The sequence below is a fragment of the Dunckerocampus dactyliophorus genome, chromosome 4 (assembly GCF_027744805.1).
Source record: "Dunckerocampus dactyliophorus isolate RoL2022-P2 chromosome 4, RoL_Ddac_1.1, whole genome shotgun sequence".
NCBI lineage: Eukaryota > Metazoa > Chordata > Actinopteri > Syngnathiformes > Syngnathidae > Dunckerocampus > Dunckerocampus dactyliophorus.
In genome coordinates, this window is record NC_072822.1 from 24921631 (window position 1) to 24946167 (window position 24537).

General features: G+C 39.3%; 1 protein-coding gene across 1 annotated transcript; it reads left to right on the forward strand.

Moving 5' to 3' along the window:
• The first annotated feature begins 1862 nt into the window (after positions 1 to 1862).
• On the forward strand, positions 1863 to 24079 carry LOC129180173 (phosphatidate cytidylyltransferase 2-like). The gene is made up of 13 exons (XM_054774350.1): positions 1863 to 2042; positions 9687 to 9829; positions 10208 to 10304; positions 10598 to 10695; positions 11245 to 11384; positions 13307 to 13365; positions 16285 to 16367; positions 16513 to 16600; positions 16700 to 16768; positions 17057 to 17209; positions 17443 to 17562; positions 18496 to 18599; positions 21170 to 24079. The coding sequence occupies exons 1-13, from the start codon at positions 1968 to 1970 to the stop codon at positions 21303 to 21305; spliced, it is 1365 nt and encodes a 454-aa protein (XP_054630325.1). The 5' UTR covers positions 1863 to 1967; the 3' UTR covers positions 21306 to 24079.
• The last annotated feature ends 458 nt before the right edge of the window (positions 24080 to 24537 follow it).

Genomic DNA, 24537 nt, shown 5'->3' on the forward strand with positions numbered 1-24537 from the left:
AACAAAACATGACACCCTGCTGCCACTTGGTGGTGAAAGTGAAAATTACAGTTAAGATGCTCTTATTTTCAATATTTAAATAGATTAATAATGATGCATAGAACAAATCAGACATAAATCATGAAAACAATGTAAGAATGACATAAAAATGCATGTGCGTGCAATGTAAATCTATTGTACCAAACTAATGTTAAATGTTTACCTGTAAATATTCTCAAGGACTGATATGATAACTAATTGATTATGATGCGCTGAATGTAAAAATCAAATCCACAATTTTTTCTAGCTACATATTTTAAATATTAAGCCCACTTTCTTACATTTTAACTCAAATTTTAACTCATCCCTTAGCAAAAAATCCCAAAATGCAGAGACACAGATTCCGTTGGATCAAAAAATATTTATTACAAAAGGCTTCCTCCAAAACTGAGGGTAACAATACAAATACAAAAATAGAAGGAGTCAAAGAGTCCAAAGTAGGTAGACGGGCAGAGCCACAAAAATATAAAACACAAAACCACTACTAGAAAAAGGCCAGCAGGGTAAAAACAAAAGCGCTACTGGAAAACCGAAGCAGGGAATTAGTTAACCGTAGCAAAACTCAGGACGCCACTGGAAACACCACGTGGGAACAGGTACGCACAGAATGTCACAGATAAAAGCCAGAAAGCAAAGGCATGAGGCGAGGACAAAAACACAAAGCCGAGCTGAGCGGAGGATGTGGAAAGCATGAGGGACAATCTGGCAATGAGTGTGCTCTGCCGCCATGGTGAGTGATTAGCAGCAGGTGTGCACCAGAGGCTCCGCCTCAGTCGGGCAGCAGCGCACTGCAATGACACAGCAGGCAGACGGTAGCAGAGCGACAACACAGAACATGACAAATAAAAGTATACTTTGAGTATATTTTTCAAGTTCATTTTAAGTTTGCAAAAGTACACAGTATACAACAAGTACACTCATCCATATACTACCAATGTACTTGGTATATGTAAGCCGCCTGCATCAAACTGCCCACACTGGGGCTTTAACAGTGGACCATCGGAATGGGTGACGAGAGCACTGACCGCACAGCCCTTAAGGCTGAGGGATTGAGGTTTACCAACGTACACTTGAAATATACTCTTTAAATATACTGCTTAAAGTATTCTTAAAGTTTACTCTTGTGTACTTTATGTACTTTATGTACACAAGAGATTTAATATTGAGATTTAGCTTTAAAATGTATTTGTATTTGTACATTTAGATTTAATATTTAGATTTCAAATTTATTTTTAACATTTGTGTTTTGATTTAATATTTACATTTAAGATTTAAATTTATGTTTACCATTTACATTGAAGTTATGCATTTAGATTTCGCATTTCGTTTTAGATTTAATCATTTCATTTAATATAAAAAATTAACCCAAATGTGAAGAAAATTTGTGAGACTGAGAAGGGTGAGCTAAATATTAAAAATTTATAGGTACAAAAAGTGGGATTGAATTTTTACATTAGGCACCCCATAATTGATTGTGCATAAGTGATTTCTCGATAATGTTCAACTCCGGGTGAAACATTTGCACAGTTATTTGCGCTTCGCATCAATGACGTCACAGTTTGCCACCGTTGTCAAGGTAGCGTTAGCGCAGCGTATGTAGCGTGGACCCACCGTAAAAATAAAGCCACATATTGAGCTTTGACCCGAATAAAAAGCAGTAGAGCAAATAATACAGTGCATTTTTAGTAGTTTTTACAGTTTTAAACACAACAAAACTTAGAACTGCCTCTTCAACTTAGCATTTATTTTAACCTTACTGTGACAGTAGCCGAAGCTGCTCGGGATATATTTTGAAAACCGGAAGTTGAGTTCCAATTTCCCACCTACGCCAGTAATGTAAGGTAAACCTGTGTAAAAAAACATCGAGTGTACCCTGTGTCGGGGAACCGAGGAGCTCCACTGTTGTCGTTTGGCTGTGGTTTGCTAAGATGACGGCAGAATTGAGGCACCGTGGAACCAAAGACACCGAGGAGACGTTACAACAGCAGCTATCTGAGGACAAGGTTAGCATTCGCATTTGCGCCGAATGGGTCCTGCCGTCTGAATGTGATGCTAACGCTTGTTAGCCAGCTGGCCAACGGATAGTCCTAATTCATCGGCACAGGGACCGTGTTATTACAGAAAGTAATGTATACATCGAGACAAATCCTTTTAATTCACAGCCATGTGGAATCGAACATGTATTTGTCTTGTTTCAAATGTGGCTTCTTGTTTGTTTCCAGCCACCGACCGCTCACAGTAGGGCACTATTTCTCCGCCAAAGTGCTCCTATAATGTTGCGGATCGTCTCAATCTTATTTGAAATACCAGACCTTCAGGATTTCGCGGTTTTTGAACCTACACACAACCTTGTATGTACTTCATGTGCACAGGAAGGAAATGTGCTTCCTTGTTGTCAGCGTGTGTGTTGAAGCTGGAGGGGTCGTGGTCGGGCATATTTAGTCATTTGGGGGCTCAAGGCAAACCCAGTGATTGGGGTCCTCCACATCCTTGTACTGCCCTGACAAACGTTTTTTTAATTCTTATTACATTTTTTACAAAAGGCTAGCGCTTTTGCCAGTATGTCATTTAGGCCACCTCTTCTGCTTTTGAAATCTGTTAGTTATGTCATCTTAAATTGCTATAGCTACATAGCCATGTTCATGTACCTGCCCCAAGAATGACTTTAAATGTTAATGTTTATCATGTGTTTATCATGAGAAAATTCTCCTATTTCCTGAGCTAGATGAAGTCCTTCAAATCCTTCTGGTGGATCATTACCTAAACAAGCGAATCATCTCAACCATTTTACTGTAATTGTTAAGAACATTAAGCAACATTTAATATAGTTTACCACTTCAATACTCACATCCTTGTGATGAAAAGCGTTACTCTCAGCTTCATCCCTAAAACTACTGCATTGTCCTCTGCTGTGCTGCTGTCAAGAGTGTCTGGCTGTCGTGCGTTTGTTGTGACTGTGAAAAAGATTGACACATTTGGTAGTTACGGTTTGTTTTCCTAATGCCTTCCCTTCTTCTCCACTCCCCTGGGGTAACTCCGCTTCATTTATTTTCCAAACCGCGCCAAAAAGGTAATTTTGCTCCTGTCTAATGCATAACTTTAAATGCCTTTCTCTCTGCTTTATCTTCTAATCCTTGTCTGTCAAGTGCCAACAGGGCAGACTGGTGATTCCGGTGCATGTTTTTCCAAAATAAAGTGTAGTTTTTTATGATATTTGCGAGATATTTTATTTCAAATTAAGTGTAGTCAACAGGTAAATAATAGGCTATACATGTATGTATATAGCACAGGGGTGCTCACACTTTTTCAGCCTGTGGGCTACTCTGTCCCAAAGATCTACCTCCCACTATAAACATAGAGAATATATATATTCTCTATGTTTATTTATATATATATGTATGTATGTATGTATGTATGTATGTATGTATGTATTTTATTTATAAATATGAATATTTATGTGCATTGTACATGTATATAAAGGGTGCACACAATAAAAATGATCAATGCAGGCAACATATTAAAAAGCTTTCAGCAATAGGTACATTTTCCAATTCATCGTGAAATGGTAGTTTAACAAACAAACATGGAGAAAACACATTTCTATACTAGTAGAGCTCATGACGTGAAGCGCAGCCATGAAACAGTTGACTTTTTTTTTCCTACATAAGTAGTTACCAGTGAACAGATAACTTTTGTTATCGATATAGGAATCTTACCACTGAGTTAGTTTATCCGTAATCAGAATAATAAAGATAAAAGTTGCATTATCCGACATCTGTTCTCCACTTTTTTTGTTTTTGTGCCGCCGCGGCACAGGAGTGAATCAGGAGGGGGCTGAATGTTAATGTCATAATTTCTCAATAGTTTTGTACATAAACTGAGTACTATGTCTAAGTGTGTAATAGCGTTCATTATATATCCACTTCATGTATTATGTCCAGTTAGCATTGGCTATCAAACATTACATATATTGTTTTCAAGAAATTAAAATGATAATGCAAAAGACAATGCAGCCGAAGTCAAGGCAACCTATTAAAAAGCTTCCAGCAATGGGCACATTTTCAAATTCATCATGAAATAGTAAAGAATAAAAAGATGAAAGTTGCATTGTCTGTGTGTGGCTGCTGACATCTGTTCCCCACTTTTTTTTTGCCGCCAAAGCACAAGAGCGATTCAGGAGGGTGTTTAATGTCAGCTGACTGATGTCATGTGACATCTATAAAGACAGTTATGATGTGGGTGACACGCGACCCACACTACCTTTGAGATCGCTGTAATGGGCACCCCTTATTGTATAAGTCCATGTAGAAGAAACCTCTTCTAAACTATACCCCACATGCATATATAAGTAAATGGGTGAGTTTTTCTCATACCTACTGTTTCTATTGTTCTCTGTCTGTCTCAGTAATATCACGTGATCAAGTCTTTTCTAACGTTCCACCCTACAAAATAAGTAATAACTGTATGTAGGATTCATGCTTTTCCAACATTTTACAGTACAAAATAAGTAATAAATGAATGTATGATTCGTGTTGATACTGGATCAATACCGGTATCGATATTCATGGCTTCAAAATTGGTATCGTATCGGAAATTCAAAGTTGTATCGGGACACTCCTTTAAGTAAAGCTTGTGCTTGTATGTGTTGCTATAAATGTGTTCTTTAGGGGAGCTGAGTGGTGGGCAGACAGATAGTGATATCGGGCATTCAGAATTGAGTTTTAACTTGGCGTGGGTTACAGCTGCAACATTAGCCCGTGGTTTTATCAGGGATTATTGTGTCTGTTGTGAAATAATTCAAACCTGCAATAAAAGCCTGTTGTTCCGCCGAGCAAGTCTGTCATTTGTGTGACATTAACTTACTGACACCTAGTGACCACTGTACAATACTACATATCATTCACAGCATCTTTGAATGCCTCTTCTGAATGTCTTATATTTGTATTTTAGTTCATTTATTCATTTTTATGCTTAAAAAAACTTAATTTAAGAAAGAAAATGTGTAAAATTTGCTTCTATATGCATATTGTTTGACTAATAATAGGCCGTATTCAACCATGAAACAGCATGATTTATTTATATAGTTTGGAAAAATGGTGCTAGAATGAAGTTGCGAAGTGGCGAGGGATTACTGTACTCACATTTCACATTTGACAATCTTTGGTTGATATGTATTGTGCAGTACAAATGCGAATGCGTGCAAATAAAAATGTTTGCTAAGGGGAAAGTCACTAAGTCAGGTGGTGGTACCGTTTACATAAAATATAATTTTCTGAAATTTTTGTTTTTCCTATCCACTGCCTGCTCCTCCAGGAAGAACGACATGTCGTAATGCTGCTGCCTGCGTTGATCCCTCGACATCTTGAGTGGGGGAATTAGTGTCTGTCCTTCTGCTTTTCCTCCAAAACGTTTCACACCACAAGAAATACAAACGTTTATTCCTGGCCAAAAATACTGTTTGCTGGATTGTGCGATTGTTTACTTGGATGTCTGTGCGCCTCATGGGAAGAGGAGGCCTGCTTGCTGTTGTTTGGAACGCTAGATCGACTATAACAGGCTCAGCGTTATGTGAGACAGAGGGGGCTATTTTTAAATCAAGCATCCTGAAAGGCAGATATTGTCTCTATGGAAACCACCAGGCGTGCAAGGTTGCGTGCAGATGTGCGCAAGCATTTTTGTGCATGCCTTTTTAGAATTGAAAATAATTCAAACTGTGACTGGATCATTGTCAGATGTATACTTGGTTTCATTTTTTTGGTATAGGAATACAAGCGAGAGATCCACTTTACTGCCTTAAGATAAGACTTGCACATCAGTAAAGAACGTGTTTTTATGTCATTTGGGGGGGAGGGTAGTTTCGCCAGTCACAGACTGCAGACTCTATAGTTAAAGGAAGAAATCATGATTTGTGTTACAGTATTAGGTGTGATTTAAAATGTGATCCTAGCTTGTAGAGTACCGTGTTGCCAGCTGCACAGCATACGGTCAATGAACCATCTGCTGTATGGTGATGACTTCAAACCTAATTTGGTCACCGACTGCAGCAAGTTCAGTCTTCCGGTCAGTGTTAGTGTTAGTGGTGTGTGAAGAGCAGCAGTACAAAGATCAGTGTTTTAAAAGGCATTCCACCTGTGCACAGATACAATGTGTTTGATTCTTGAGCATTATTAGTTAGTCCAAGATTTTACAGGTACCTCACTATGTTTTATTCCAGCCAAAGCTACTGTACTGTACAGCTACTGAGTGGGGAATATGCTTTTTTAAATTGTAATTTCTTTTTCAGTAGTAATGTTGTACAGCAAATGGCACAGACAGCAAAAATAATGTGTTTTCTTTGTGAGACTTTACAAAATGAATTATAGCTACAGTATGTAGTCGTCACAGTTGATATCGCTCCTGTAGCTCGTTTGTTTTGATATAGTCAACATCAGTGTTTGTTTTGATATACAGTAGTCAATATCAGTGTTTCCCATACCTTTATTGATTTGTGGTGGCCCGCCTCAATCAAATTTGGACCTCCACAGATAGATTTGGCGGTACGTTTTTCTTAAGTTTTTCTTTTAGATTTGCCGCTACCTGTTCGCCCTCAATCACAAACACATTATACTGTAATTGGACTGTCTTTATAGCTTGTTCCAAGTCTCTACTGTAGATGGTAAAGTAACTCTGCTCTAAACACACTTCATACGCGCATACCACAGCTAACGTGGTTGTGCATTGTAATGCATCTGTTCATCATTGTATTAGGTGTACAATGACACACTTTTATGAAGCCAAGGAAACATTAAGCAGCAGGGCCAGACAACATCTCAGGACGTGCACTTCGGGTTTGCTCATCAGAGCTTGCTGATGTGCTTGCTGACATATTTAACCTGTCGCTTGCACAAGCATCTGTACCGACATGCTTTAAGTCCACCACCATAGTGCCCGTACCCAAGAAGAGCAACGTGACCTGCTTGAATGACTATCGCCCTATAGCACTCACTCCTATTGTTATGAAGTGCTTTGAAAGAATAGTCATGACCCACATCAAAAAGAGCATCCCGGCGGCAACTGTGGACCCTCTACAGTTTGCATATCGCCAGAACCGGTCCACGGATGATGCAGTCAACACTGCCATCCACACAGCCCTTTCTCACCTACAGGGCCAGGACACATACGTCAGAATGCTATTTATAGACTATAGCTCTGCTTTTAATACAGTCTGCCCCCACAAACTCACAAATAAGCTCCTCACACTTGGCCTGTCTCCCTCCCTCTGTAACTGGGTGTTTAACTTTCTCACAGGCAGACCACAGTCAGTCAGAGTCCACAACCGCACATCCAACTCAAGAATTGTGAGCACTGGGACCCCACAGGGGTGTGTGCTGAGTCCACTCCTCTACACGCTCTTCACCTACGATTGCGTGGCCTCCCAGAACAACACCAGCATCATTAAATTTGCGGATGACACTACAGTCATTGGCCTGATCACTGGTGGTGTTGAAACATCATACAGAAGAGAGGTGGCGGACCTCATAGCTTGGTGTCGTGATAACAATCTCCTTCTCAATACAGATAAGACTAAAGAGATGATCATCGACCCAAGAACAAGGGAAAAGGAGCCGCATAGACCCCTGTTTATTGATGAGACTGAGGTGGAGAGGGTGAAAACCTTCAAGTTCCTTGGCACACACATCAGCGAGGACCTCACCTGGTCTCACAACACCCAACAAATTCTGAAGAAGTCCCAAAGGAGACTGTACTTCCTGAGAAGACTGAGGAAATTTGGCATGCCCACCACAATCCTGAGTTGCTTCTACAGATGCACTATCGAAAGTGTCCTTACCGCCTCCATCACTGTTTGGTACGGTAACTGTACAACACGTGATAGGAAGGCACTCCAGCGGGTGATCAAGACCTCACAGAACATTGTTGGGGCAGCCCTCCCCTCACTGCAAGACATTTATAAATCTAGAGTCCTACGCAGAACACACAACCTCATCAAGGACAGCACACATCCACAACACTCATTATTCACACTCCTACCGTCAGGCAGACGCTACAGGAGTTTGAAGTCCAGGACCACAAGGCTGGCAAACAGCTTTTACCCACAGGCCATCAGGCTCCTCAACGAAGCACTCGCACACGCCGCACGCAACACACGCACACACTCATAGCACTTTATTTATTTATTTATTTATTTGTTTATTTGTATTATTTACTTGTATTAATGTCTCTTCTGTTGTTGTTGCTTAATTTATTGGTATATATGTTTATGTGTTTATGTTTCTTATGTTCTTATTCTTTCATTTGTTTTCTTTCTTTTCTTGGGAGAATGAACAGAATAAGATTTTCATTGCATGGTATAACTGCTGTTTTACTATGCACATGACAATAAAACTCTCTTGATCTTGATCTTGATCTTGATCTTGATTATGAATGTTTTTTTTTTTCATTGCCTATGCGGGTTATAAGGTGCAGGCACACAAGTCTATCGCTGCATGAAATGAAATCAACACCCATCTAGTCAGTAACTTTTTTAAAAACATGAGATAATGTTGTACATTTTTAATGACACAAACCGAAAAGCTCAGTTTTGTCCGTCCACACTAAGTCTGAGTTTTCAAATATCTCCACTCAGGCTGAAGTTTTGCATCATGGGCAATTATGCAAATAAGATGATATCATCAAACCTCCCACTCCTGCAACCCAGCACCACAGACAGATTGTGGAAAACACTGAACGTGGCCAAACATGATAATGGTTTTAAAAACAAAATAAAGAGGGTTGTAACGATTCGTTTTAATAACGACTGAATTCATATTCCAATTTGTGGTTGCCGATACAATTCAAGGAGGATATTGGTTCATTTAGAACGATACGATCCAAAACGATTCAGTAACCTTTTAGCCAAAAATTCAACCAGTGTGACTGTGAAATAAATACCTGGATACTGGACAGTGCAGGTGAAGTTTCCTAGATTCCCGTTGTTTTTTGTTAGGGAATGCGGGAGGAAACCGGAGTACCCGGAGAAAAACCCACGCACAGGGAGAACATGCAAACTCCACCCAGATCTTCCTGATTTCCTGACTGTGTGGCCAACATGGTAACCACTAGGCCACCGTGCGACGTGCTTAAATCCAATGCTTTCCTAGTATCGATTCAGTCGAATGATCATCTTTTTAAGCGATGTTAGATCAATATATGTCGTCTGGAATGGAAACTTGCTAAACACAGATCGATGTGGTTGAATCTATAGGTTATAAATTGATGCATCGATGTAGTGGATGAATCGTTACACCCCTATAAATAAATACATGAGAATCTTAATATAACAATAATACTTGGCAATACAACTACCACACAGTTGTCAGCCAACTCACAACTTAGTAAAACAAAAATTGTGAGGACCTGCAGGTACTTTGCATTAACCAAGAGGCACTAAAACGTAGTCGATATTGCTAGGTCAAACCTGGAGTACTTTACAAGCATTTTTACAATTTACTATTCATAATATTACTTGTGTCAAGTGGGCTTCTGCTGCAACTAGTTACAGTGCTACGTTTGAAACATATGAATACATCTATATTTTTGCATCAGTAGGCCCATATTGCTGCCATGATGTTGGAATATTAACTTTTTTTCTCTGTTTGTTTTTATTGTAGGGTTCAGATAGTGAGCTGAAGCTAGAAAAAGATGAAGGGGCGGACAGCCACACCAAGGTGGACTCGGGGGTCCCGGAGGTGCCAGTCCCACCTGATGACACCCCAGAGGTGTTAAATAAAGCCTTGTCCGGGCTCTCCTCAAGGTGCAGTTTGTAGTTTATTCAAAACTCTGCATGAAAGTTGACCGTTAACATTACGAGTTTAAGGACTTTCTGTCTGTGATTCTTAATTTAAGACTATTGGCTGAAACTGAAAACTTAAAAATACTTTAATATACAGACACTTTTTATCCAGACATACTAATTTCTGTTGTAATGAGTTGGGATGTCACTAAATGCTACAAAAGGAGATTTTTTTGTTTTGTTTTTGTTGAAAAAAATATCAAGGAACCTGAGTTTCCTTTCACTAAAGTTTGGTGGACAGATTTCATCTTCTACATGCTTATTTCAATAAGAATAAGCTTCTTGAATGTTTCTTTTAGCTCCCATACTGTTTTTCAAAACACACATTGTATCCTTCAGATGGAAGAACTGGTGGGTTCGAGGGATTCTCACTCTGGCCATGATTTCTTTCTTCTTCATCATTATCTACCTGGGCCCCATGGTGCTTATGATGATTGTGAGTATGACCAGCGCCGAGCAGCATGGCAACCACATCATGGCAGTCATACTGTACTGTGCAAAAAAGCCGTAGGTTGATGATGGGATGGAAATCATTCTTAAAAGCTCGTGATGAATGACATTCTAGTTATGTTGTCATTGTTACAACAAATCTAAATGTTCCTTAAGAAAGGTTGCTTGATACTGTACCTACATACAACTCTATGTGTGGCCATGATTACGCCCTGTCAAATGAGTGATGATACTTCAACAGTACCCATGTCCTTTGTAACTGGGTGTTTCCGTTTGCAGGTCCTGTGTGTTCAGATCAAGTGCTTCCAAGAAATCATCACCATTGGTTACAGTGTTTACCATTCGTACCATCTGCCGTGGTTCAGGACATTGAGTTGGTGAGGGCCTCCACCTATAAAATCAATATGAAACACTTTTTTTCCCCCCTTATTGCATCTCATGTTTTATTTGTTGCAGATTTCATGAGGTTTGGTGTCTTAGTTGTTGAAATATAGTGTAGGTGTAGATCATTAAGTGAATCAACAAGTAAAGGATAATAAATTACATGTTCTGTGATCATACACTACAGTAGTAGTACTCCCTTTGTCCCTCCATGGTCTATTAGTTAGACAATCACCCTCCCGTGGTAAATTGAAAATACTTGGTGAGTACATAAACAATTTATAATTGTTAACTTTTAAAGATAATACTCTTTTGTTGTTAACCTACTGAATGGTAGAAAGTGTGCAATTATAATGAATTTCTAATGAATAAATTTAATAGTTGATAGTTATAGTAGGTAATAGTTAGTAATGAAATATTCCTGTCTTGAATCCCTGCTCAGAATTTCACAATTTTGTCCATCACACATTGTGCTGTGAGTACTGCATCTACAAATGTTTGTTGTTGTCATAAAGCTTGTGAGGGTTAACATGGTTTTCATACAGGTACTTCCTGCTGTGTGTCAATTACTTCTTCTATGGCGAGACGGTCACAGATTACTTCTTCACACTGGTGCAAAGGGAAGAGCCGCTTCGCATCCTCAGCAAATACCATCGCTTTATCTCCTTTGCGCTCTACCTCACAGGTATAACAGTAACTCACACACAATGCCATCTTCATATACTATAATAATTAAGGATAGCTTTTCAAAATCATGTTTGTGGACTCAAAATACACATGGTCCTTGGTTTGCGACGTCCTGTGGTTATAAACACACTCTCATAAATTAAAGACTTAAAGGGATAGTTCTGATTTTTTTACATGAAGTTGTATGACATCCCATCAGCAGTGTAGTGCATCAACAGTGACTTTGCACCCACTTCGTTCCTTGAATCGAGTTCTGGTCGGATTTCAGTGATGAGGAACATAGTTCCGGTTAGTTGGGGGGGCCACCTAAGTAAAGTGTTTGGCTTCTCAAAACAATATGCGTTCAAAAGCGTAATACATTTGCATCACAAAAATGCCTCCTCTAAAATAATCAGACCTCACAATCGCTCGGCGTTCTCCCATCGTATCACTGCGAGCTGTTGCCTGTACATTGTTGTGTATGTGTTCCACAGCGTTTACATGCGTGGATGAAAACCGCTACAATGCAAGAGTCATACACAACGATGGACAAGCGGCAGCACGCAGTGATACCAACAGAGAGAAAATAACGCAGAGAGGTCTGACTTTTTTGTGGGCAAAGGTTTTGTGATGCAAATGTACTAACTCTTTTCAACGCATATTGTTTTGAGAAGCAAAATGTTTAACTTAAGAGACCCCAGAAATTAGCTGAAACCACTTTCCTCCAGAATGAAAACCGACCTGAACTCTGCTCACGGGACCAAGTCACTGTTGATGCACTACACTGCTGGTGGGGATGTCATACAACGTCGTGTCAAAAAATCCGAACTATCCCTTTAATTTTGGTCCGTAAACATGAGACTTGCTCGAGAACTAGATGGAGCGTGTGCTGGCGGAAGAATATGCACCACAAGAATGCAGTGTGTGCCTTGTGCTGGGAGGATGAATACAGCTTGTGCCTGCTTAGCTACAGTACAGTGAGGAAGAATAACGTCACTTAGTTAACTTTTTGGACTTCATTATGTCTCCCAAATGGCAGCGCACCAAAGAAAAGGACAACCGTCACCATGGAAGTGAAAATGTGCATCATAAAAAGCTCAGAGAGAGGAGACACACTCACCAATATTGGCCACTATTTGGGTCCTAACTGCTCGACTGTCGCGACCATTAAAAATAAAGATTATTGAATGCTAGAGGGGTTGTGGATTCAGTGATTTCATTTTAGCCTGGGACAATATTTTAAGAGGGTAGAAAGGCCTGCAAGACAAGAAGTATTTTTTTTTTTTATTACTGTTTTATTTCATTAATATTTTTATTGCAGTATTTTATATGTCCTCCATGTGTTCTGTGTACAGTGTGAGTGACGTAGATGTTACTTTTGGTATAATTTAGGTAAAAGTTCTAAAACTCAACTAACATCACAGTCTAGGATTGAAACTCGTTCGTAACCACGGACCACCTTTGTGTATATACTGTATAAAGACCGGGTATCATTTTGTTGTGCTGCAGACTGTTTTGTATCAGATTCCTTACTAAAATGTACCAATTCAGTCAACTGCTGTACTTTGAGGAAGTGGCTTAAGACAAAATGCGTAGTCAATCCAAAAAAGTACAGTACAGTAGAATATAGACTGCAATGTCTTGCTTTTCCTCCTCTCCTCATTCAAAGGAGCTATGGCTGAGCCAATTTTTAATGAGAGTGGCTAAGAGACTTTGTATTTGCAATTTATTACTGATCTACAAGGACACCTCCCCAGTCCTTATTAAACTATAAATAGAACATATCCAACAACCTTGAGTCACTCGCTGCATATCAACACTGGCTTTCAGCTAAAATAGGTCAAACTAAAAGTATTCCGTTTGACCAAAGATGACCTGGATTCTGACTTAATTAATCTGCCTCTAATGTGCATTGCATTGACAAGTGTGTGTATATTTCAGGTTTCTGCATGTTTGTGCTGAGCTTGGTGAAGAAGCACTACCGCCTTCAATTCTACATGGTAAGTAGCAAGCGGCCTCCTCCTCACCTCCACCCTTAGGGGCATTTGGTTATTGATGAGGCCTGCGAGAGGGCATTTACAGTTACAGTATTAGACACGTGGGCAAGTGGTTGTCCTAGAAATTGCTGGCAGGCTTTCATTTCAACTGAAAACACAACACTGTTCGGTTATTTCCAACAGATTGTTGATGTGGATCTTCTAGCTTCTATCTCTATTTTTCTTTTCGTTCAAAGTATGTGTGTGTTGCTAAATATTTTATTCAATAGTTTTCTACTTTCCTTCAGGTTCAGAATTGTCCTGTCCTGCTGTTCTTTGTCTGTAGCTTGTTTATAACCCCTTGTCAGAGAGAATTAAACATCCTGAGTCCAGTTGTAAGTCTGTCTTGTCAACCCATAAATCAACAGAATTGGTAGGAAAGGTGGTTACTGTATTACACATAAATGTGTATAAAGCAGAAGTTATTTTAAAATGCAATCAATAGTGCAGCGGAACCTCGGTTTTCATAACTAATCATTAACCATCATTAACCCGATCTCTGTCCCAAAATGTAAGACAAAAACCGAACTGCCCAAACATGAAAGCAGTTTTTTCCACAGGAAATAATGTGACTATCTATTCCAGACTTCCCTGTGGTGTACCCTGCCTCTCGCCCAAAGTGAGCTGGGATAGGCATACCCCCGCAACTCTAGTGGGGACAAGCCGCATAGAAAATGGATGGATGCATATCTGTTGCAGACACCCAGGAATATAGACAAACACATTTTATAGAGAATAATTATAGTTTTACATGCCAAAAACGATGAGAAAAACATACTTTATAAATGATGAATGAAATGGATTGAACGTCACTTTTACCTTTTATTGAGGACTGGCGGACACAGATGAGTGGAGTGAGGAGGCGTGTGGACAGAAGAGCCCAGCGCACGTTCTTTCACACTCGTCTGTTACAAACTTAAATTTAGAGTGGACGGTGGGGCTGGGCGATATGGACCAAAACTCATATACCGATTATATTTAGGTTGAATATCGATATACGATGTATATCCCGATATTTTTTTAAGTAAAGGGAGTCTATACAAAATCAAAGCCAAATATGCGTGTCAAGTTGTTTTATTAAAATAAATACTTAACATTCGGATGTTAAGTATGAGGATGATAAAAAAAAAAAAACTTATGTAAAAATAGCCTCTAAAATAAAGTTGGCCATTCTCTTTTTGAAGTAAATATAGAAAAAGTGAAATATAATCTTTTTTATAACAAACCTTTAGCTATGCTGAAATCCTCAGCTGATAACAAAAGAACAAAATATGAAGGAGTGCCCGGTTTAAGAGGACATTTTTAAATGTCAGCAACTCAGAAATACTTTGAATTGAACAGTAGTATTTTTTTAGGTAAACATTTTTAGAAGACACAAGCATGTCCTTATTTTGTTCCAGGAACACCAACCTGTCAACTGCATCAGGCTTAGCAACTGTCTGTCTGTGGAATATGATTGTACATTTGTGTTGGAGCTTGTCGTGCTAAATAATTGTGACTGCAAAGCTTGGTGGACATTGCAAGTCCATCGTTTTCAGCAGGTTTTTAAAGCCATTTTTTCCACTGTTTCAACGGGGACCATATCTTAGCAATGTGATCGGACACCTCTTTATAATAGTGCACCACTTTGCTTTTCCTTTCATGAGGAACGCAACAGAAGCGCGGCAGACAGCGCTCAGCTTCACACATTCCTCCTATTGGAGTTTGTGCCAATTTTTAAGGAGGTGAAAAATATTTTTTTATGCTCCGAATTCGAAGTACCTCCACATTACTGAGTTACCGCTTATTCCTTGCTGTCGTTTTGACTGGAGCCGCCGGACTTCTGCCCCTCCTGCTTGCTGGGATGAGGGAAATACAGCACAAATCCAGTCTATATATCGATATCAACGATATGGTTGGTTTTTATATCATGCTTTAAGTAAATCGCCCAGCCCTAGTGGACGGTTAGAGCTGCATACTTGCTCACTTGAACTTTATTGTAAACTTCAGCAGCAGATACATTCATCATTACACACACTGGCCTGGCTCACTATCTGTTATGTGTCTCTTAAACCGCTCCCCTTGCAAACTGTGTTAACTAGGAACCTTTACATTGCAATCCAGTTGTAACAGATGCTACCTTTGTACTTTGCTCCAATTTTTTTCTTGAATTCAATAGTGTTTCTCCTCCTCTTTATAAAAGTTCTGGCACTTGCAACTTTCTTTGGCGTCATGGTGGGTTATTTTGTAGCCGAAAAAAAGCACCAACTGTCTGACACTCAGGAATAAGCAGCGCACTTGAACACCTCATTAGTGCGGGGCACACAGTGCTTATTTCTTGTAGGAGGAAGAAAGTACACAGATATGGAGTTGTTCATCTTTCTGTGTGCATTTTCTGAACAAATAAACAGCACCAACACACACATAATAAAGATGATTAAAGAATTCCCTGGCTGGAATCTGTCTATAGTGTCCCAACTGTGCAAGAACCATTCACTCTTCACAGAGACTGAGTCACCAATGCATTGATGCTTTGTTTGGGCACTCAATTTTGCGGAATGATAGGCAGACAAACAGACTAGTTTGTTAGGCGCACTGTTTGGCTGTACAATAACCGAGACGGTGTATGAAAACAGAGACATATTTTTGGCAACAATTTTAATCGAAAACGGGATGTACGAAAACCAAGGTTCCACTGTATTTGAAATTTAACATCAGAATTCCGTTTTACTGTGTATTTTACTATACAGTATATGCTGTACATGCAACAATGTAACAACCAATATTGTCCCGGGAAATGTGTGCACTTACTCTCTGTCAGTAGATTTTAGGAGCTTTAGGAGTGTATTTAAATGCAATCCGTGTCTTGCCAAACTGCTTCATTTGTAATTTGATTTTCTTCAGTTTGGCTGGACCCATGTGACTCTGCTGATTGTTGTGACGCAGTCTCACCTCATTATTCACAACTTGTTTGAAGGGATGATCTGGTATGTAAACAGTCTTGCTGCTGCACTACACAAATCAGCTAGCAGCAAATGTATGACTTGAAGTAAGCAGTTGTATGACTTGTAGAAATTAGAATCAGTTTGTAGCCAGCTAAGATTTCTTTTGTTTATGCCCGTATGTCAATAGGTTTATTGTGCCAATTTCCTGTGTGATCTGTAATGACATTATGGCCTACATGTTTGGTTTCTTCTTCGGACGCACCCCTCTCATTAAGGTTAGTTTGCATCAGGTTTTTGAGATTGAAGTATAAGCCCCACTTGGGGAATCCGTAATGTAGTTTTTTATGTGCATTAAAGTGCTGTGTTCTCTGCAGCTGTCACCTAAGAAAACGTGGGAGGGATTCATCGGTGGATTGTTCTCCACCATCGTGTTTGGCATCATGGTGAGATGTCGTTTTTTTCATTATGCCTTTTTAGACAGTCAGTCAGTTTCACCATATTGTTACTTTTGAAGAATTTAATTTGGTATTTGAAATAGTAATCCATATTATTCAATCTACTACAAGCAATACAACAATGAAACTGGGAAGAAAGCAGAACGTCACTTGCCTCAAACAAAGCTTGTTGTCTTTCCTCTATGATTTATAGAGCTTCAATCTGGATTCATCTGGATTCAGCGTTGCCCGAGTTTTGTCATCAGTTTGCCGACTGTAATCTTTATTTCCTCACAGCTCTCCTATGTGATGGCAGGCTACCGCTACTTTGTATGCCCAGTAGAGTTCAACAATGATTCCAACAGTTTCCAGGTAGAATGCGAGCCTTCCGAGCTTTTCCAGCTTCAGGATTATGCACTTCCCAGTGTCCTGGAGTCTGTAACTGGATGGGTGAGTTCAGGACGTTTGCAATACCAAAATAAAAATGGCTCCTCGTCACATGGCCTCAGCGCACTGCAATGTTATATACTCTTTATGCAGGTTTTTTTATTTTGCTTTTGCTACAAACTCCTAAAATGCTCTGCTACGAGGAAAAAAAACGCTGTATAAACAGTTGTCTTCAAAGGTATAGAGCAGCAGATGATTACTGCTTCCATCTAATCTTCTACGACTTTTCTCTGCAGACCACAGTGCGCCTCTATCCCTTCCAGATCCACAGCATCGCTCTGTCCTCTTTCGCATCAATCGTCGGGCCATTTGGTGGCTTCTTTGCCAGTGGCTTCAAGAGAGCCTTTAAGATAAAGGTAAAGGTGTATAATACACAATGAAGGGATGGGCATTTGGCTACATTTCCTTGATTGACGACAGGGAAAGTTAACAGTTCAGTGTAAAGCTGCAACAGTTAATCTATGAATCGATAATCGATTATCCAATTAATCGACAACTATTTTGGTATTTGATTAATTGATTTTTTTTAATGAAAAAATTTAAATATCCTCTGATTTCAGCCTCTAAAATGTGAATATGTTTTAATTTCCTTAGTCATCCATGAAAGCAGACCTATTATTGTTGTTTTAGGCAAAACAAGATATTCACATACTTCAATTCACACACACAAACAAGTGATGAACATTTTTGCCTTTTTTCTGATATGTTGGGGACCAAACCACACTAACTTGTGTTTGGTTCATATTGATTTGGTCCGTCTCAGGCCTAATTGATCACTGGATTAATTGAAACAAGCAGCTTCAGATTAATCGACTAAGAAAATATTCCTTAGTTGCTTACCTAGTGTGTTTCATTCTGTGCCCCTGTAGACACGCGTGTGTGCCTTATAACACCCACAGGGAATTAAAAAAAGAAAACATTCATGGTGTTTCCTGGGTTCCTTGTAAGTGTGTGCGCGCTGGTTTTAAAGCTAATGTACACATCATTGTACATGTAATATCTAACTGTATTGATGAACAGATGCTTTATAATGTGTGACCAAGTCAGTTATTGTGTGTGTATGAAGTGTGTTAAGAAGCACAGTTACGATGCCATCTGTGCGGAGTCGTAACATCGATCTAAACACACAGTTTGTTATGAACGAAAATGCCACACATTTTGAATTGCCACAAATAAGTGAATCCATGGGAAACACTGAAGATATAATTTGTTGATGATGCCCATCCCTAATAGAGTACTACTACTACTCACCAGCCATGACAGATTACAATAAATGTCTTGTTTTCCAGGATTTTGCCAACACCATTCCGGGACACGGAGGAATAATGGATCGATTTGACTGCCAGTACCTCATGGCCACCTTTGTGAATGTATACATTGCTAGCTTCATCAGGTATACACAATGGGAGAATTACGCAGTCCAAACTTCATGTGGGTTTTGTTCAACTTTCGTACAACTACATGAAAACATAGTTCATTTAAATTTGATAGTTTTTCATTTATTTTACAAATTATAATCCCTCAAGGGGAAATTAATTTACACGCTGGTATACTATACAGAGAACAGTGTCACATGCATGAAGTCATGCAGAGTGTGGACTTGGAGACTAGGAGTGACCTGGAGGCAATATAGATCTGGAGGCATAATATAAAAATAAAATGAATTCATTTTTAATGAGATATACACTCAGGATAAAAATTTTAAGACCAGTAAAAATTGTAAAAGTTGACACTGATCTTAAGGCAGTTCGAAGTAAAGCTTCAAAATGCTTTTGTTTTTGTAAACTTCGCCGTCCATCCCCAAATGTTCTCAATTGGATTTAGATCAGGGAAACAGGATAGGGTTACTCCTCTGGAAGAAATCCTTTTTCAGGCGGGCACTGTGAACTGCAGCATAGTCCTGTTGAAAAACCCAGTCATTACCACACAGACGAGGGCCTTCAGTCATGAGGGATGCCATTTGACGCCCATGCACAACCTCAAGCTCCATTGTTCCATTGAAGGAAAAAGCACCTGAGATCATGATGGCGCCCCCTCCACTGTGCCGTGTGGAAAACATCTCAGGTGGGATCTCCTTGTCGTGCCAGTAACATTGGAAGCCATCAAGACAGGTTACATTTTTCCTCTTCAGAGAATCCAACTTTCTTCCACCTTTTAATGTCTTATTTTAAGTGCTCTTGTGCAAATTCCAAATGGGTAACACGTTGAAGGAGACGATGCATATGAAGAGGTTTTTTGCTCTTAAAACCCTTCTCTCACAGATGTTGTCTGATGGTTATTGGACTGGACCCGGCAGAAGTAAAAACCTACATTTGGGCCAAGGATCGTGCCGTGTCTTGACGGACACCCAGTTGCATCCTCTGACTCAGGGCCGCGGACATTTTTTGGGGGGGTTTATCACTTGATGTTTTTGTTCCATAATGCTCAGGATCTTTTAAGAAATTTTAAAATGACGGTCTTACTGCGTTCAACCTCAGCAGCAATGGCGCACTGCGAGAGGCCTTGCTTATGCAGCTCAACACTCTGACCGCATTCAAAGAGAGAAAGCTTTTTTGCCTTTGCCATCAAGAGATCATGACAGTGTGAATACCTGACAGAAAATGACATTGAATCCACATTTTTGCCAACATTTTGGCTTTTAAAGGCTGTGGTCTTCAACTTTTGATCAGCTGATGAACAGCCTATTTCACTTTAATGCTTCTTTGGAATAAATTGTTTAGTAATTTTTTTTTTTGTCTCACTTCCATTTCTTCATTATGCATTTTGAAGATCTACTTCGTTCCTTCAGATCCAACAGTGCAAAATGAAAATCCTTGCAATTTTTCAGCTGGTCTTAAAATTTTGATCAGGAGTGTATACAGTGTTCCCTCGATGCATTACGGTTCACCTTTCACGGACACGCTCTTTTGCAGAATTTTTTTTAAGTGCAATTTTGCATTTTGTTTTTAACAGCGTATGAACGTGCATGTCACTGCGCAATCTGTCCCGTAGTCGGTTCTACGCATGTGCAGAACGCATCTACATCTGGTCGGCCAATTTTTCGACAGTCACATGTTAGGCATGTGCAATCTATGCCGTCCGTAGATATTTAATGGCAGCAATATACGCCCCCCCCCCCCAAAAGAGCGCGCACACACACAAAACGTTATTTAGATTTGTGAAATTACAACATAATCAATCTTTTTTTTTTTATCATATCCATGGTGCAAATGGATAATCTATAAGCCCTCTTTTCCTGGTTCCATGTAAAGTTTTTTTTCGCCAATAGAAAAATACAGACAAAAAGCCTTTGCTAGGAAGATATGTTTGGGTGGATGGATGGTTGTTTACATTCAAATATACCATAACTGCATTTTATGTGTTTTACTCAGTTTATTTACATTTGTTTTACATAACCGTATATGACGTTTACATCTGCGCTACGTGCATTGCGTAACTTTTCACGTAGCTCCGTCTTGGTGGATGTCATAAAACATCTGCATGCTATATAAAACAAACCCCAAATACAGTATATTACATGTATGAAGTTTGGTTATTGACCATTTATGTTCATATATTTAAAAATAAGAGCTACCGCACCACATGATGTCGCAGAAGCGCTGTCGTAAAAATTTGCTAAGGAGGGAGTGATCTGTGACACCCTGCATTATTTGATATTACACTAATTTGCTTTGTTACTTATAACACAAAGCTAAGATGTGGGTGTTTTATTTAGATATCTTGGCAAATAATAACCTACATGTGATTGGTTTTAGCATCTTTTATGCACAAAATGTATCAAAGTGGCGCCAGCATCCTTACATTTTTCTGTAGCAGCCATCGGTGGAAAAGGTTTGGACAGTCTTGTTACAGACAGTACATGTACAGTTGACAGTTGCTTGCTAGACACTATTGATCTATAATGTCATTTCTCTGTCCCATGTCGAGATTGTGTGCGATTGACATGATGTGGCTTCCTTTCAGGGGCCCCAATCCTAGCAAGGTGATCCAGCAGCTCCTCGCACTCCGGGCTGACCAGCAGCTCTACATCTTTAACTCCCTTAAGGCTCACCTGACAGAGAAGGGCTTGCTGCCGGCACTGGAGGAGGCAGATGCCTAGACCGGTCCTTAGCCATGCTGGTGGTGAAAGGAGGCACCGGGAGAAACAAGAAAAGGCAGCCTCAGGTCATTCCATTACATTTGGGTATTTCATTTGAGTCCTGTGTGTGTGTGTGTGTGTGTGTGTCCAGACTGAATGTGAACCATGTGTTAGACCATTGTTCTCCCATTCAAGTACTGTACATGTTTCATACAAGCCTTTCAATCTATTCCGGCCGTTTGGTGTTGGTAAATTGTACATTTCCACCTATATCTGCACACACGCAAACACACAGTATTCTCTCTATATATCGTTAAATGTGTGTTTGCTATTTTATCGCGTATCTTTCTTTTAATGCACTGTCCTCCGCTCACTCACTGTAATGTTACCCCCTTTTGAGTGGTTTTGTTGTGATTTGATATTTATACACTCTTTTTAATATCATATTTAGGTTTTGGTTGAATGTTACTTGTCGCGTCTACTTCTGTGTTCGAGTTCAATGTCAGTGCTTCTCTCACATTCAATTATTTGTGGTGGCCCGCCACAAATAAATTTGGACAGCCCACAGATAGATTTGGCGTTACCTATTTTAATTTATTATTATTATTTTTTTTAGATTTGGCACTACCTGTTTGGCCTCGCTTTAAGGTGTTATAAGGCGCCTTATAACACCACTAAGTCAATAGCTTAATGTTATGTTGTGAAATAAGGTTTAAAAACATGATATAATGCCGCACATTTCTTGCGACACAAGCCAAAAAGCTCAGTTTTACCCTTCCACACACAAACACAGAGTCAGAGCTTTTGAAAATCTCTTCTCTGTCCAAAGTTTTGTGTCATGGGCAATTATTGAAATTAGACAATGATATCATCCAGCCACTCCTCCCACAACCAAACACCACATGTGCTGTAGATCGCAGTTCTGTGAGAAACATTGCATCATGTCATTCGTTGTGTTTCATGTATTTATGTTTGAGTGTGAGGGCACTAGCGACACTCGTAGAGTTACTGACGCATTTTTTATTAGCCAGATTAACACAGGTTTTGTCTTTGCTGTGCTGGGAATTTGATCTGTGAAGTTAGAAACTGTCAACGTTTTTTTTCTTAATGTTACGTCGGCTGTCCGGTCAAATCACAAAGGATGCATTTAGATGCTTTTATCACTGCCATCGTCTGCTTATGTCTGCTGATTTAACCACGACCACAGCTCCGCAGCTGACTAACTGAAGTGATAATACTGACGGTATCTTACGGATTTTTCTGCCAACTATCAACCTCCTCTGCATTATGCAGCAGTCGAGGTTCATTCCTGATTCAACCAAAAGGTTTAGCCGATAGATTCTTGAGCACCTACTGCCAAATGTGATTCTTATTGTTTTAATATTGGACAGCATTTTTCAAGTCGTTATTAAATGTTTTTGGTGAAATTATAAGCTTAACGTAACAGATATCTTATTAGAAATACAACATTTGTGAGATTATTTTAATATATAACCAACATTGCCATATTTTACAAATGATGACAATATTGAGGTTGTTTTCTCAGACAAAGGGGTTATACTTGGTCATGTTATTTAGGGGCGGTGCAGTAAATAGATCCACAATGAGTACTGCAATGTTTACACTCTTCACATAGATTTTTGTTGTTTTTTACGACAACATTCCAGAATGATTTTGTGATGAATTAGTGGCACTGCACAGTGGAAGGGTCCATTCAGTCTCTATGCGGATGAAGGTGAAGCTTTGTTTGGTCCATCACAATATCACCATGGTGTTTGTGCAAGTTCACATTGTACCACAATAAAACACGATTTGGAAGCGTGGACGTCCATGTGCTGACACGCTGCTTGTAAAGGTGAAGTCAGGCTTTTAGCAAAATTGGACAGGATGTCAACAAGGCTACGATGTCCTCCAAACATATTTTAGGACATCGTTTCACGTATTAATTCACTTTGCAAAAGTGTTGGTTTTCTTTCTTGTAATGAAACACTGAAACCAGGCAATGTGTGTTGTTTTCCTTTTGAATGTACATCAGTTAGTTTCACGTTATTCGTCCATGTCTTAAGTGGGAGTTTATCCATAAAGTATTTATTTAAGCAAATGTATACCCCTCAAAGTTATTATACATTTAAGATTTTTAGATATATTTTGAGTGTTCTTTAACATTTCTGCCTAGAGCTACCGTATAGTCATTTAGGAAAGGACACTGCAATAGCAGGAGAAACCTGCTGTCTTTCTTGCAGTTTGCTGTTTGTTGGCTGTTTTTCTGGGCTCTACAGTGCTCTTTGTCACAATGTGGCCACTGGTGGGGGTTTTGTCTTGTTGCTATTGTACAGAGCTCCCATACAAAGGGTATCCCCAAAATCTGAACACTCCGGCAAAAATGCATGCATACTATACAATTATAAGTGTATATATATTATATATAAAGAATATGTATTTGTATTATATATATATATAATATTACATATTACAAATAAAATTATTCATTCATCCTTAATTACATTAAGGATTGTATAATGTGTGTACATTATATGGCCAGATTTTAGGGACACCCTGCTGATGAACAGAAAAACAGTCAGCTATATTTTATGGTAATTCCCCAAATCACAGGACATGGAGACAGACAGGCAAATATGCTTTACTGTGTCAGAGATTTTAGTTTCCTCAGCCAGGACTTTTGCTGGAATGTATTAAAGTTGTGCAACATTGATGTAGCACGTTATTGGCTCGCCTTTGTTTGCATTTTATTTTGTGGTTCAAGAGTCCTATAAATAAAATGAGTTCTTATATTATTCCTAGGGAGTGGAGTGCTTTGTGATGTACATTTGTGTAGAAAAATGTACTCTTGATGCTTAAATGTGTTTTGCCTTGTCAGAAAATAAATTAAAATGAAAACAAATGGTATGCGGTCTCGTCCCTCTTGTAACTTAATACTTCAACATAAAGGCTCAGCTCACGTGTATTTTTTTGTGTGAAATTGGCCAAGAGAGGAGATTTATTGAGTAAAATATTGAAAGAACCTTGCTGTAGATCTGCACAGAGATCCGATGTCATTGTAAAAGCTCCTGAAATGTTGGGATAGGACCTCATTAATCACTCTTGCTGTCTAAGGCACACAAAGTAAACAACAAAAACATGACCTGGCTCAGGAGGTTGAGTGGTTGTTTCGTAACCGAATCATTCTACTTGTTTATACGTGTCGACATTCCGTCTGCATTTTTACTTTCTAACATTTCAAATTCAGTCATTT